The 12,478-nt window shown below is 37.5% G+C and overlaps 1 protein-coding gene across 4 annotated transcripts in view; it reads right to left on the minus strand.

Annotated features, from left to right (window-relative positions):
• PRUNE2 (prune homolog 2 with BCH domain) overlaps positions 1 to 12,478 on the minus strand; it is a 259,194-nt gene that overhangs the window by 197,311 nt on the left and 49,405 nt on the right. For all 4 annotated transcript variants that reach the window (XM_059924952.1, XM_059924949.1, XM_059924950.1 and 1 more), the window contains exons 3-4: positions 7,694 to 7,896; positions 5,397 to 5,560 (exon numbers count right to left, since the gene is read on the minus strand). In XM_059924952.1, the coding sequence (XP_059780935.1) occupies positions 5,397 to 5,560; positions 7,694 to 7,896 (367 nt within the window). The remainder of the gene's footprint in view (positions 1 to 5,396; positions 5,561 to 7,693; positions 7,897 to 12,478) is intronic.

Here is a 12,478-nt window from a genome sequence, read left to right on the forward strand (position 1 = left end):
TAAAATGTCTGAATTTAAGAATAAAATTTATCTTTATATGGCAAAAGAAATAATTAACACTCTAAGGTTGAGGAAATATTCTGGTTTTATATCTTGCAGAAAAAATAATTTCTTTCCCCTTCCCCCAACACAGTCCATCCCTCTTCCTAAGCAAAACAGCCGCTTAATTCCTTTCGGACTTTGTAACCATTTTGGGAGATGGATGATTCACTCTTTGGGCAAGAGAGAAAAAAAAAAAAAAGAAAGAAAAAAATCTGGCTCTGTTCCTTTCCTATTTTACCTCCTTAAAAGGATCTTTTTGAAGCTGTTAATCTAGGCTACGAAAATAGCACGCAACAATTCTTTATTAAAGTTCAAATGGAATGACCAACAGAAGGAGAGAGTTGTTTCTTTAAAACCTGGGGCATAGTTTTTCCACGTCCTAAGCTAAGAACAATTGCTGTTATCTGTTTCACTATTCAAGTTGTGGCTCTGTCAAGGCCTTATACACATAAACATGAAAGGCCGGGTGAAGTGTGGTTTTGATGGAAACCTGCCTGGTAATCAGTGGCTGCAATCTCATCATTGCCAGCTGGTTCTGGGAAGCACACACACACATATGTGGGCACACGAACCCCCAATGCGATGATTCAGCAATTTAATGGACCTTAAATTTGGCAATTACCCTCTAGTAAACATTTCTGCAGGAAATAAAAGAATACAGGTTGAGGAGTCTGGCAGGTCTATAATTTTTTCTTTTGGTACAAACCCAGGGCATAACCAAACACCAACTTTAGGCCACCATGACTGTATAATGTGACTTTTAGATAGAACAGGTTGCAGCTTGTTTGAAAATGATAATAAAATCTTAGAAGCAGGTACTAGGAGGGAGAAAGTAGGAAGAGGAGGAGGAGATGAAAAGAAAAGTCAGAAGAAAAGAAAAAAACCAAAGAAACAAGAACCACAACAGCAAAAACAGAGATGGGAAGGGGATGAAAAGACACATTTCCAAAAATCAGGGTTACTTACGATCTCATCTGAATGAGCACATTCTTTTCTTAGACAAATAATTTCTTACACAAATAATTAGAAAGTAATCTCCATAAGTAAATCTATGCCTTTTCAGATGAAAGCGAAGCTAATGATCTGTATCCTGAAATTTCTAAGTTTGAGGTATGTCCTACTAAAAGACAACAGCAAGACCTAGCTATTGTTAGAAGTATTAATTCAAGAAAACACAAATTATGTCAACTTTGCTAAATCCCCTACGGAGCCTGAACACACATTAGCCATGGCTGGGTCACCTGTTGACATTTATCCATAACTCTCTTGCCAAGGTCCATATGATAGCATGACAGGGGAGATTATTAGATAAACACAGCAGGTTATTTCTACACTGGCAACTTGATACCTACTTCTGATCAGTATACAAATGATCTTTTAACAGCATACATAATAATCAGGTTCTATCTCCATATTTGAATATAATATTATCCCATAATGCAAACATTTTGATATACAGCTACAGCAGTGAGTATAAGACTACAAAAGATTCCAATATGACTGATTTTAAGTATTAATATCCTGTATTTAGAGAAAAATATCAGCTTGTATAGAAAAGAGATTTGGAACAGGAAATAAGGTTACTAGACAAGATGAAGCTGATTAAAACCATCCCCATACGCTGACTGAGGAGCAGAAAGTGTGTGATACACTCTGCCCAGCTCCTGTATAAAATGCTGTTACATATGTAAAAGTTGGAGGATGCCTATGACTATTAGGTGTCTTTTCAAGAAGACTGACATAAGGAAAAAATGTCAGACTTCGATATTCTTTTAATAAGGAACTGGTATATGTGTTTGTTTTAGTAATAATATGAATTTTACAATTAATTATATTTCTATTTTTTCATCGACTCCAGGAAGCTCATATTCAAACTTTCAAACAGAACACCACTTTTACTCCTCCAAATTTATTTATTTGTATGTTTCCTGACTCTGACCCTTTTTTCTGCTTTGTTATATTTACATGCATTTTTGTAAGCCACTTCAAATAGTCTGTGGAAGAAGAAAGGACACAAAAAATAAAATAAATAAATAATAGATGGATAGATGATAGATAACTGACCTATGCAAATAGATACTACATTTAATATAAATATAGAGATCTGATAACAACGAGAGTGTATACTCTATGATTCCATCTATATAATATACAAAACAGACAAAAACCAATCTCTAGTGTTATAGGGGACACATAGGGGTGGTAAAATTTAAAGAAAAGCAGGAAAGTGTGTGCCATAAAAATCAGAATATTGGTTACCCTTACTTAGTTAGAGAGGGAGTGAGTGGTAACGGGGAGGGGCACAAAGCGGTCATCTTGTTCTACTTCTCTACCTGGTTAATTGTTAAAAGGGTGTCCCTTTTGTGATATTTCACTGAGCTGTATATTTATATTTTTATATTTATGTTTTATATTCTTTTCTGTGCATGTATTATACTCCATGAAAGGGTTAAACTTATACCTATAAAATGGACAACCAAAAGATGAAAATAAAAACAAATGTTTGCAAAATACAAAAACAAGGATTTCTAAAAGCTAAAAAAGTGGGGGGTTATTATTGGAAGAAACAATGTTCAAATTCCGGACATTAAGAATATTGTAGGGGTGGGCTGGAATGAAATGGAAATTACAATATCATAGTACCAATTAAATCAATATAGTCATAAAAACAGAAACTATATAAACAATCTTGCAAAATTCATTTTATGACAGGATTTATTGAGGGTCTATTATATGACAGGCACTGTTCCAGGCACCAAAGATAAGAACAGTGGAACAGCAGCCTCCATCTTTTGCTCATTAAGGAACACACAGAAAATTAGTTTTTTTTTTTCAGCCTACCAGGCTAAGAGGCATACTTAGGGTCCTCTCCAAGGACTGAGGGGATCAATATCTTGGCCCACCTGAAAACCACTTACAGCACACCAGTGTGCCTCAGCATGATGGATTTTAGGATATGATCATGGGAATGAAAGGCAAAGAACAATCAAATTGATTAAGTACTTAGTTTGGAGTATATTCAGATTTTTTTGGCACAAAGTTTATAATAATATATCTTCCATAGAGGTCCAATTGTGCTGTTTTTAAAGATTCTTTCAAGTCTTGACTGTAAATATTTAACCCTCATGACATCTGGAAACAGACATTTTTCAAAATTCTTTATGGCAAAGGTGTGTGTAGAAATTTGCATCCCTTCAAGACCTAGAAGAATGCATAATACATGTTCTAGACATGTGTGTCAAATTAATGATCATTTTGAGCAACCCAAAATACAAAATAACGTAGCTATTTCCAGAGAAAACCCTTTAGAAAGAATTATGTTATGAAAATAATGAATCCTAAAATTATTTACAGGCACATAAAAAAAGTTCCCTTTAAAACTTCCCTGTAGGTTTGGTGTTAATACATGATTGGAAAACTATAAAATCTAAGTTTGAGTTTAGTGAACATAGCAAAATTCGACTTGATTCCTTTCTTATATTTATTAAAGATTCAAGAGGCTTTAAAAATTGGCCCATTGCCCTTCTCACTCTGAACATTTCAGTTACCTTTTTAAAGTCCAACTCCTCGGATCATAATCCTTCCGTTCCCTTTTGGCCAAACTGTTCAGTGATGTTTCACCTCCCTTCCACGTAATGTATACATGCATATGCACATGCACACACTTTGGTCAAAGGTCCCCAGAGCCCTCTTTCCACTATAATAAGATACCCATGTCTACTACCTCCCAGGCTTCAGTGACTCTGGCTTCCTCGTGACAGTGTCTGTATTGGCAGTCTTCACAGGTAGAGGCACTGTATCCGTTCAAATTCCAATTTCCAAGCAACAAGGAAGTGATGTCCCTAAGCTGCCAGCTTTCCAGGGCCATCTCAAGCCCAAAGTTATGAAAAATATCTGATGATAAGAAAAACCAAGGTCCTTTACCATAGTTCTAACTCTTGGTAGCTTTGAAAACTAAAACTAAGGTAACTGACAAGAGGGTCCGCATCCCTAATTCCCTAAATCTGAATATCATCATCGTCACGGTCAACAACAAAATCATATCTTTGTTCCAATGTACTGCAGTTTGATATTATTTTATTACTTATAGAAAATCATGATGAACGATTCCTTGACTACATTTCTTTCCTACTAAACAACACGTGTATTTTTTTGAACAATAAACCAAACTTAGTTTGCAAAATGTTTAAACAGCATATTCTCTAGTGTTTGCCTGCACCACATATTTGCACTGCCAAACAACTTCCTTCTAGGCCGAGATCCCCGATCGTCTTTATTTCCCTTCTGCTCTGTCATAAATAAATGATTGCGCTTACTTAGTTTACTTGAAGGCACAGTTTCCCAGAGAGCAGTTTTACAGATGTCCATAGCCAGAAAAGTATTTAAAACAAGTTGACTGGGGCCGTTGGTTCTAAGACATTTATCGGAACTATAAAAGTCTAGGACGTTTTTCTCTCCAAATTCTGGTAGAAGTAGAGGAAACAAAGGAAAAAGGCCTTAAAAGAGTTGTCACGTATTCTTGGGCTTCTCTTTCCTTTTTTAATTCTTTCAGCCTGTTAATCACTGCTTTTCACTTTCCTATGTCAAATACTTCTGAGAAAAGTCTTTGTCTACCATGTTCAAGACGGATTGTTGGAAGGAGAAAAAAAAGCTTTATACAAAACCCCAAACTGCCCTACACAAGACAATACGGAATTTTTGTGGTTAATTTTGTGGCACCAAAGTCAACTGACAATTTCCAGCTTGGAAACCACTTTTTAGAAGCGATGGGCTCCACTGAGGAAGATGAAAGAGAGATGAGGGGGATAATTGACGATGGTGTGCTTAAAGCAGTCTGGTGAAGGTGGAAAACACTACATGATGGGGGGAGAAGGAGGTGGCAATTTGACCATAAAAACCCTGCACAATATCACCAAAATGAAGGTGTGTAACTTTGCCATCCAAGCAGTACTACATAAACGAAGCACGTATAAGTACCAGCAGATATTTCCATGTAGGTGTGTGGAATTCTGGCCCATATCCATGCTGTTCTGGAGCAAGAATCACCTCTGGAAGCTGTTAGATGGCCACAGGAGCTATTCCCGCTCCCCAGCGGAAGTGCAGCGGGTCCATTTAATATGCTGATCTGGTGCAAGAGCAAAGATCCTTCATGCCTATTTCTAAATGCACATTTTTAATATTCAATATAATGCTACTCTTTAACAAACTCTTTACTCCCTGCCTCTCTGATGAAGCTTCCCGTGGTCTTGAAAGGGATTGTTAACCCAAGAATGGATCGCACTCTTTCTGCGTGAGCGAGTCAAGAGACACTCCATTAAGCCTTCCAGTATTTAATAGAAAGAGTCATCTCTCACCTCTGAGCAGATGAGCCAGCTGCTCGGTGATGAGGTCGGGAGCCTCCTGGAGAATCTCTTTCACCACCAGAGAGGAGGAAGACTCTCGGTACTCAGACCCGGCATCGCCCTGCTCAGCTGGATTAATGACCTTGACGACTGCTGATTCTAAAGTTTTGTCCTCACTGTAAAGCAAATGCAGGAGAGGAAGAGGAAGAGATATGGCATGTTTTCTTACTTTGTGGAATTATTTAACCTCTGCTTCCACACCAATGACCTCCTCTCAATAGCCAAATACATAAGTAAGTTCACATGACTTATTCTACGTGTTGTCACATTTCATTTCAACTAATCACCTCCCCAAGAGTCTTAGAAGACCTTCACACCTTAGTACCTCTTCACACCTCTTGTTTTGCTGTTGGGCATAATAATAGCAACAATAATAATCATTGTTATAGCTAATATTTACTGAGAGCTTCCACTACAGGTCAGACACTATAATAAATACTTTCAGAGTATTATCACATTTTATACCATAAAATGACCCTATTCAATGGGTTCTATTAAAATCCCCATTTTACAATGGGGGAAAAAGGCATGAAAAGGTTAAGAAACGTGACTAAAACAACATGGGGAATATAACCAATATTTTGTAAAAACTGTAAATGGAGTGTAACCTTTAAAAATGTATAAAAAATAAAATAAGATAAAATAAAAGTGACCAAGGTCACATAGCTAGTAAGTAGACTACTTGTATTTAAACTCTATCTAGTTCCAAAGTTCACACATCCAGTTATGGTGCTGGAGAAAAAAATACTACTGGCTTATTTATTTCCACATCATTCTTTTTACATGAGATAGAGCTGACTTTTATCGAAGGCAGGAAGAAAGATGTGGATAAAACTGACTGTATTCTTTCTGTCTGCCAAAAACCAAAGAATGGCAATGAAGAAAATGATCTCAATTTGTTTTTGAAAAACATTCTATTTCATAAACAATCCAAAAGCCAGACTTCACAACTTCAGTCTCAAAACCAGCATGGCTCCCATTTTAATTGATAACAAAACTCTCCCTAAGATGTTGACTGAAACACATGTTTCACAGTTCACTCCTTTGGCTTCCTGCATTGTTTTTGTCCACATCTACTTGTGTTATAGTTGGTTTGAAAGAGTTAACGTGTACATTTAGTCAAGCATGTGATCATCCTGAACACTAATAACTGAAGTCAGTCAAATAACCTATGAATAACTCTCACCCAGTTGTCAACAACTGATCGATAAATGTTACTCAAAAGAATTTTGTGTGTTTCAAATAACATGGGGATAAAAACAGCCCCACACAGGCAGATTATTTTCCAAACTCTTTATAACTGAATGAACTACATGACTGACACTACAGCGTATTCATACCTAAAGATGTTTCCCTAAGAAGGTTAGATTAAAAATTAGATACTTGTACACGTTTTTATTTCATGTATACTAAGATCAGTGTCCACTGGTGAATGTCATCAATGATTAGCAAATTGGCAAAGTGTGCAAAAAAACTATCATCTCAAACTACTGGGATGTTTAACCGGGGACTCTTCACTCATTAGCAACAGAGAGCTTATCAAAACAGGACTCTTTGCGACGGGCTGTAAGGTCCTTGAAAGCAGGGAATTTGTCTCATTCCTCTTTATGTACCTGTAGATTCATGTACCAGTTAGCAACCCCTAAGGACTTATTGAAGGAAGCAGAAGACCCATGTTCTCATCCAAACTCTTCTACTAACTGCATGTGGCACTTTGGGCAAGTCATTTGCAACACTGGGTTTCAGGTTTCTTGTCCATAAGATAAGGAGTTCAAATTACATGAACTATCAAAAATCCATTCTGCTTTTATAGTATAATGCTATGAATAAATGAGCCAGTGATCAAAGGGCTTTCATAGCCCATGTACATAATTTTCCATTTCACTACTGAGATAAGAATCTTTCAGTTTTACTTAGTGTTTAATTTCAATCTTCATTATACATTTTCAGCAACAATACATAGGACTGTCGCGTTGCTATAAGAAAGTGTTTGAAATGATTTAAAATTATAATTTTACAAGAACTCTCCACTCAAAGATGTCATATTTGAAATGCCAAAGTAAAAACAGAGAATTGGCATAGCCTGAATTTTGACGTAAAAGAAAAAACACATTCCCTTTCCTGTGAATGTCCTCAGCCTTTAATACATCTCCCTAAACTACAAAAATCCTGAACAAGGTAACACTTTGCGCAAATGAACCTTTGTTAAAAGATCAAACCTCCCTCCAGAACCTCACATGAAGCCTTACCTTGCCAGCATGTTGCTGCCAACAAGTGTTAGAGATAACTTCCCTTCATCATTTAGCTGATGCAGATTAATTTCATCTCGGAATATGTGGAATGATTCAGAGATATTTAGCTCTTCTAAAATAAACCTTGTCTCGGTGAAGTAGCTGAATTCAGTTCTTGATATGTTCAGCACGGGCAAACAGAGAACCTCAGGTGGGCTGACCTACCAGGAAAAAAAGTTGACTGAATCACTGACAGCAGCAGCAGGAAAGAATACAACTACATTTTCTCAAACCTGAGGGTAACTGGAAGGGGAACGAAAGTCCTTTGGCCTCACTAAACCACTTGACATTCATAACCGGCTTTTCCTGAACCCAATTAGCAGAGTATTTTCCATGGGTAAGTGGCCCCTAATTTTTTTAACCTCTTGTTATTCCACATGAAACTTCTCGTGCCTTTCTTGAAATATTTTATGTCTCATTGCACCCCTTCCACGATTGAAAAATATACATATACATTCTCTTCTTCATAGGAAACAAATTCACATGTCTTTATGGAATCAGCAGAAAATTAGAATGATTACAGCAAGATAGGTCAAGACTGTGGTGACACAGAAGGCCTATATGACCCATCTGTATTGGACGCCTGCCACTTGGCTCCAGCCAATTGCTTCCATGCAAAAAATTCAGGTCCAGGATAGGTAAGTCTTTCAATTACTCAAGAAAAGCTAGAAATCTTGATGTGGGGATATTATCTGTGATGTTTAATTGTTACAATTAACTTTTTAATTAAAAATACTGTGTAGGAGGGGAATTCCCTGGTGGTCCAGTGGTTAAGACTCCACACTTCCAATGCAGCGGGCACGGGTTTGATCCTGGTCGGGGAACTAAGATCCCACATGCTGCACGGCAAGGCCAAAAAAAAAAAAAAACCACTGTGTAGGTTAGTGAAAACTCACATGAGCCAAAATCTGGCCCACAGACTAGCAGATTGTGATTTCGATTAATTTCTTATATTATTTTTAAAAATCTTATGTTAACAAACCTCTTAAAAAAAACTGTAGTGATGGGGGAAACAGGAGATGGGTAGACGTTAGAGAATTTCAGCTTCACAATAAAAAACTTATTTTTCTATAGGAATTTTTAAAATGAAGGTGCTTTTAAAAATGACTATGAGTCTATAGCAAAAAACCCTAAATATCGCTGAGAGAATGTGGGGTTTGGGAACGCTGAATTTTTGCATAAAGTAAATGGCCTTTGTTCTCTCGTCATCACCAGCTCTGTCACAAGCCTAGTATTTATGACACAATTTTAACATCTTTAGCGTCCATCTCCCCTTCCTAGCAGGGATTTTTGTCTTTTTTGTTCAGTTATGTTTCTCAGTGCATAAAATGGTCTGGCACAAAGTAGACTAACACATATTTGTTGAGTGGAATAAATGAATCACCTACTGCTATGGTATACAAAGCACAAAACCATTCCAACAAGGTGGTTTTTATTCCACCTGTCAGGCTAATACAGAATCACAATCGTGTAATAATTATTAGCAATTTATGCATAGCAAGTTGTTTTTCTTTTTAATTGATAGAGTTATATCTAACTCCTGATACTGAAACTTGAGTCAAGAGCCATATGGCCTGAGCCTATCCTGGCAGGACCTGTTCTGGAGTTGGAGTCAGAAAAACTAGGTTCTAGCCCCAGCCTCTGCTGTGTGACTTTGAGAAAGCTATTTTTCTTTCTGAACCTCAGTTTTCCCCATCCATAGAATGGGGCTTACCTACCAGAGTGAAAAGTATTTAAACAGTCAAACATGTGAAGCTGCAAACTCTGCCCTTCTCCTGTGTGTTAATACTCTGAGAGGGAGTAACCAGGTTCTCAGGAAAAATCAAAATGGAGATGCAGACCTGTGATAGGGGGCAGGGTCCAGTAAACTAAGAGGAAGACACAGATATTTAACAAATTCCCAGTAGGTGACCCATCACTAATTCCATATTGGTCCCCATGCTTAGTAGCGAGCCTTAGAAGAGGGAGAAAAGAGGCCACACATCTCTTTATCTATTTTACTATTACAAATAGTTTTCTCATTCCTTTTGTTGGATGTTATTATATTCATTCAGGACACCATAGTTGGTGGTGGTGGTGTCATTATTATTATATAATTTCCTTAAGAGTCCATGCCATGGTCAGTCAACTCTATGTTCTCAAGACAAGCAATGTCTTTTTTCTAGAAGTCAAAAAACCCAGTTAAATCATTAATCATTAGAGAAATGCAAATCAAAACTACAATGAGATATCATCTCACACCGGTCAGAATGGCCATCATCAAAAACTCTACAAACAATAAATGCTGGAGAGGGTGTGGAGAAAAGGGAACCCTCTTGCACTGTTGGTGGGAATGTAAATTGATACAGCCACTATGGAGAACAGTATGGAGGTTCCTTAAAAATCTACAAATAGAACTACCATACGACCCAGCAATCCCACTACTGGGCATATACCCTGAGAAAACCATAGGTCAAAAAGTGTCATGTACCACAATGTTCATTGCAGCTCTATTTACAATAGCCAGGACATGGAAGCAACCTAAATGTCCATCGACAGATGAATGGATAAAGAAGATGTGGCACATATATACAATGGAATATTACTCAGCCGTAAAAAGAAATGAAATGGAGGTATTTGTAATGAGGTGGATGGAGTTAGAGTCTGTCATACAGAGTGAAGTAAGTCAGAAAGAGAAAAACAAATACAGTATGCTAACACATATATACGGAATCTAAGGAAAAAAAAAAAAAAAAAAGGCCATGAAGAACCTAGTGGCAAGACGGGAATAAAGACACAGACCTACTAGAGAATGGACTTGAGGATATGGGGAGGGGGTGGGGTGAGATGTGACAGGGTAAGAGAGTGTCATGGACATATATACACTACCAAATGTAAAATAGATAGCTAGTGGGAAGCAGCCGCATAGCACAGGGAGATCAGCTCGGTGCTTTGTGACCACCTAGAGGGGTGGGATGGGGAGGGTGGGAGGGAGGGAGATGCAAGAGGGAAGAGAAATGGGAACATATTGTATATGTATAACTGATTCACTTTGTTATAAAGCAGAAGCTAACACACTATTGTAAGGCAATTATACTTCAATAAAGATGTTTAAAAAAAAAAAAAAAAAAAAAAACAGTCATGTACCAAAATGTTCATTGCAGCTCTATTTACAATAGCCAGGACATAGAAACAACTTAAGTGTCCATCGACAGATGAATGGATAAAGAAGATGTGGCACATATATACAATGGAATATCACTCAGCCATAAAAAGAAACGAAACTGAGTTATTTGTAGTGAGGTGGATGGACCTAGAGTCTGTCATACAGAGCGAAGTCAGTCAGAAAGAGAAAAACAAATACCGTATGCTAACACATATATATGGAATCTAAAAATAATAATAATAATGGTCATGAAGAACCTAGGGGCAAGACGGGAATAAAAACACAGACCTACTGTGGACTTGGGGATACGAGGAGGGGGTGGGGGTGGGCTGGGACGAGGTGGGAGGGTGGCATGGACGTGTATACACTACGGGGCGTGAAGTGGATAGCTGGTGGGAGGCGGCCGCGTGGCGCGGGGAGATCAGCTCGGTGCTTTGTGACCACCTAGAGGGGTGGGATGGGGAGGGTGTGAGGGAGACGCAGGAGGGGGGAGATATGGGAACGTATGTACATGTGTAACATTCACTTTGTTGTAGAGCAGAGGCTAACGCACCATTGTGGAGCAATTATACTCCAATAAAGACGTTTAAAAAAAAAAAAAAAACCCAGTTAAGGCGGGCAGTGGGGGGAGATAAATTACGAGTTTGGGATTAACAGATACACATTACTATATATAAAATAGGTAAACAACAAGGACCTACTGCATAGCACAGGGAATTATACTCAGTATTTTGTAATATTCTATAATGGAAAAGAATCTGAAAATCAAGAGTACAGCAAAGTAACTGAATCGCTTTGCTGTACACTCGAAACTAATACAATATTGTAAATTAACTATACTTCAATAAAAAAATAAATAAATAAGAAAAAAATCCAGTTAATAAGATTAGTATTCAATATGCATGTCTTAACACAGACACATTTCTCTTCTCATACTAATTAATCTCCCTTGTAAAGTTTGGCACATTTTAAGATAAATTTGATAGAAAGCCATATGTAGATATAAGAAGATTTTATCTGGCATTTTTGTCAGCTGCTGCCCTAAAGCCATTCTTGCCACCTATAGCTCATTCTGGAAGACTGGGTTTCATGTGAATTTAAATCGTTCTAGATCAGCCATGCATACTCTCAGAGTTAAGGATCCAAACAAAATTGGAATAAAACAAATTTGACTCCAGAAAATTAAAAACTGTGTGAAACTGGAAATAGCACTGAGACACTCATAATGTACTTTTTTAGGCTTTAAGGTGAGCCATTAACATGGGCTGATGAATTTATGGAATGGAAATTTTAAAACAGTTTATTGCAAGAAAGGTCTTTTCCACCTCTGGCCCAAGGGAGATTATTGCAACTGAGAATGACCTTGCTGTGCAAAGTCAGGCTAAAAGGCAAACACAGAATGTAGATGTGACATGTAATACCTCTATTACTGAAAATTCCAGCCAGTATGCTCTGTACTTCATGTAATGTTCACACAGGTTATTCTGCACATATTTTTCTACTGCCAAAGGCAAGATTATCCAACAAGGATGGTAAAGGAAAACAAAAAATTCTGAACCTTACTTTTGTCAATTCTCTGCATTTCCATAAAAGTAATC

Source organism: Balaenoptera ricei, chromosome 6 (genome assembly GCF_028023285.1).
Source record: "Balaenoptera ricei isolate mBalRic1 chromosome 6, mBalRic1.hap2, whole genome shotgun sequence".
NCBI classification, from domain to species: Eukaryota; Metazoa; Chordata; class Mammalia; order Artiodactyla; family Balaenopteridae; genus Balaenoptera; species Balaenoptera ricei.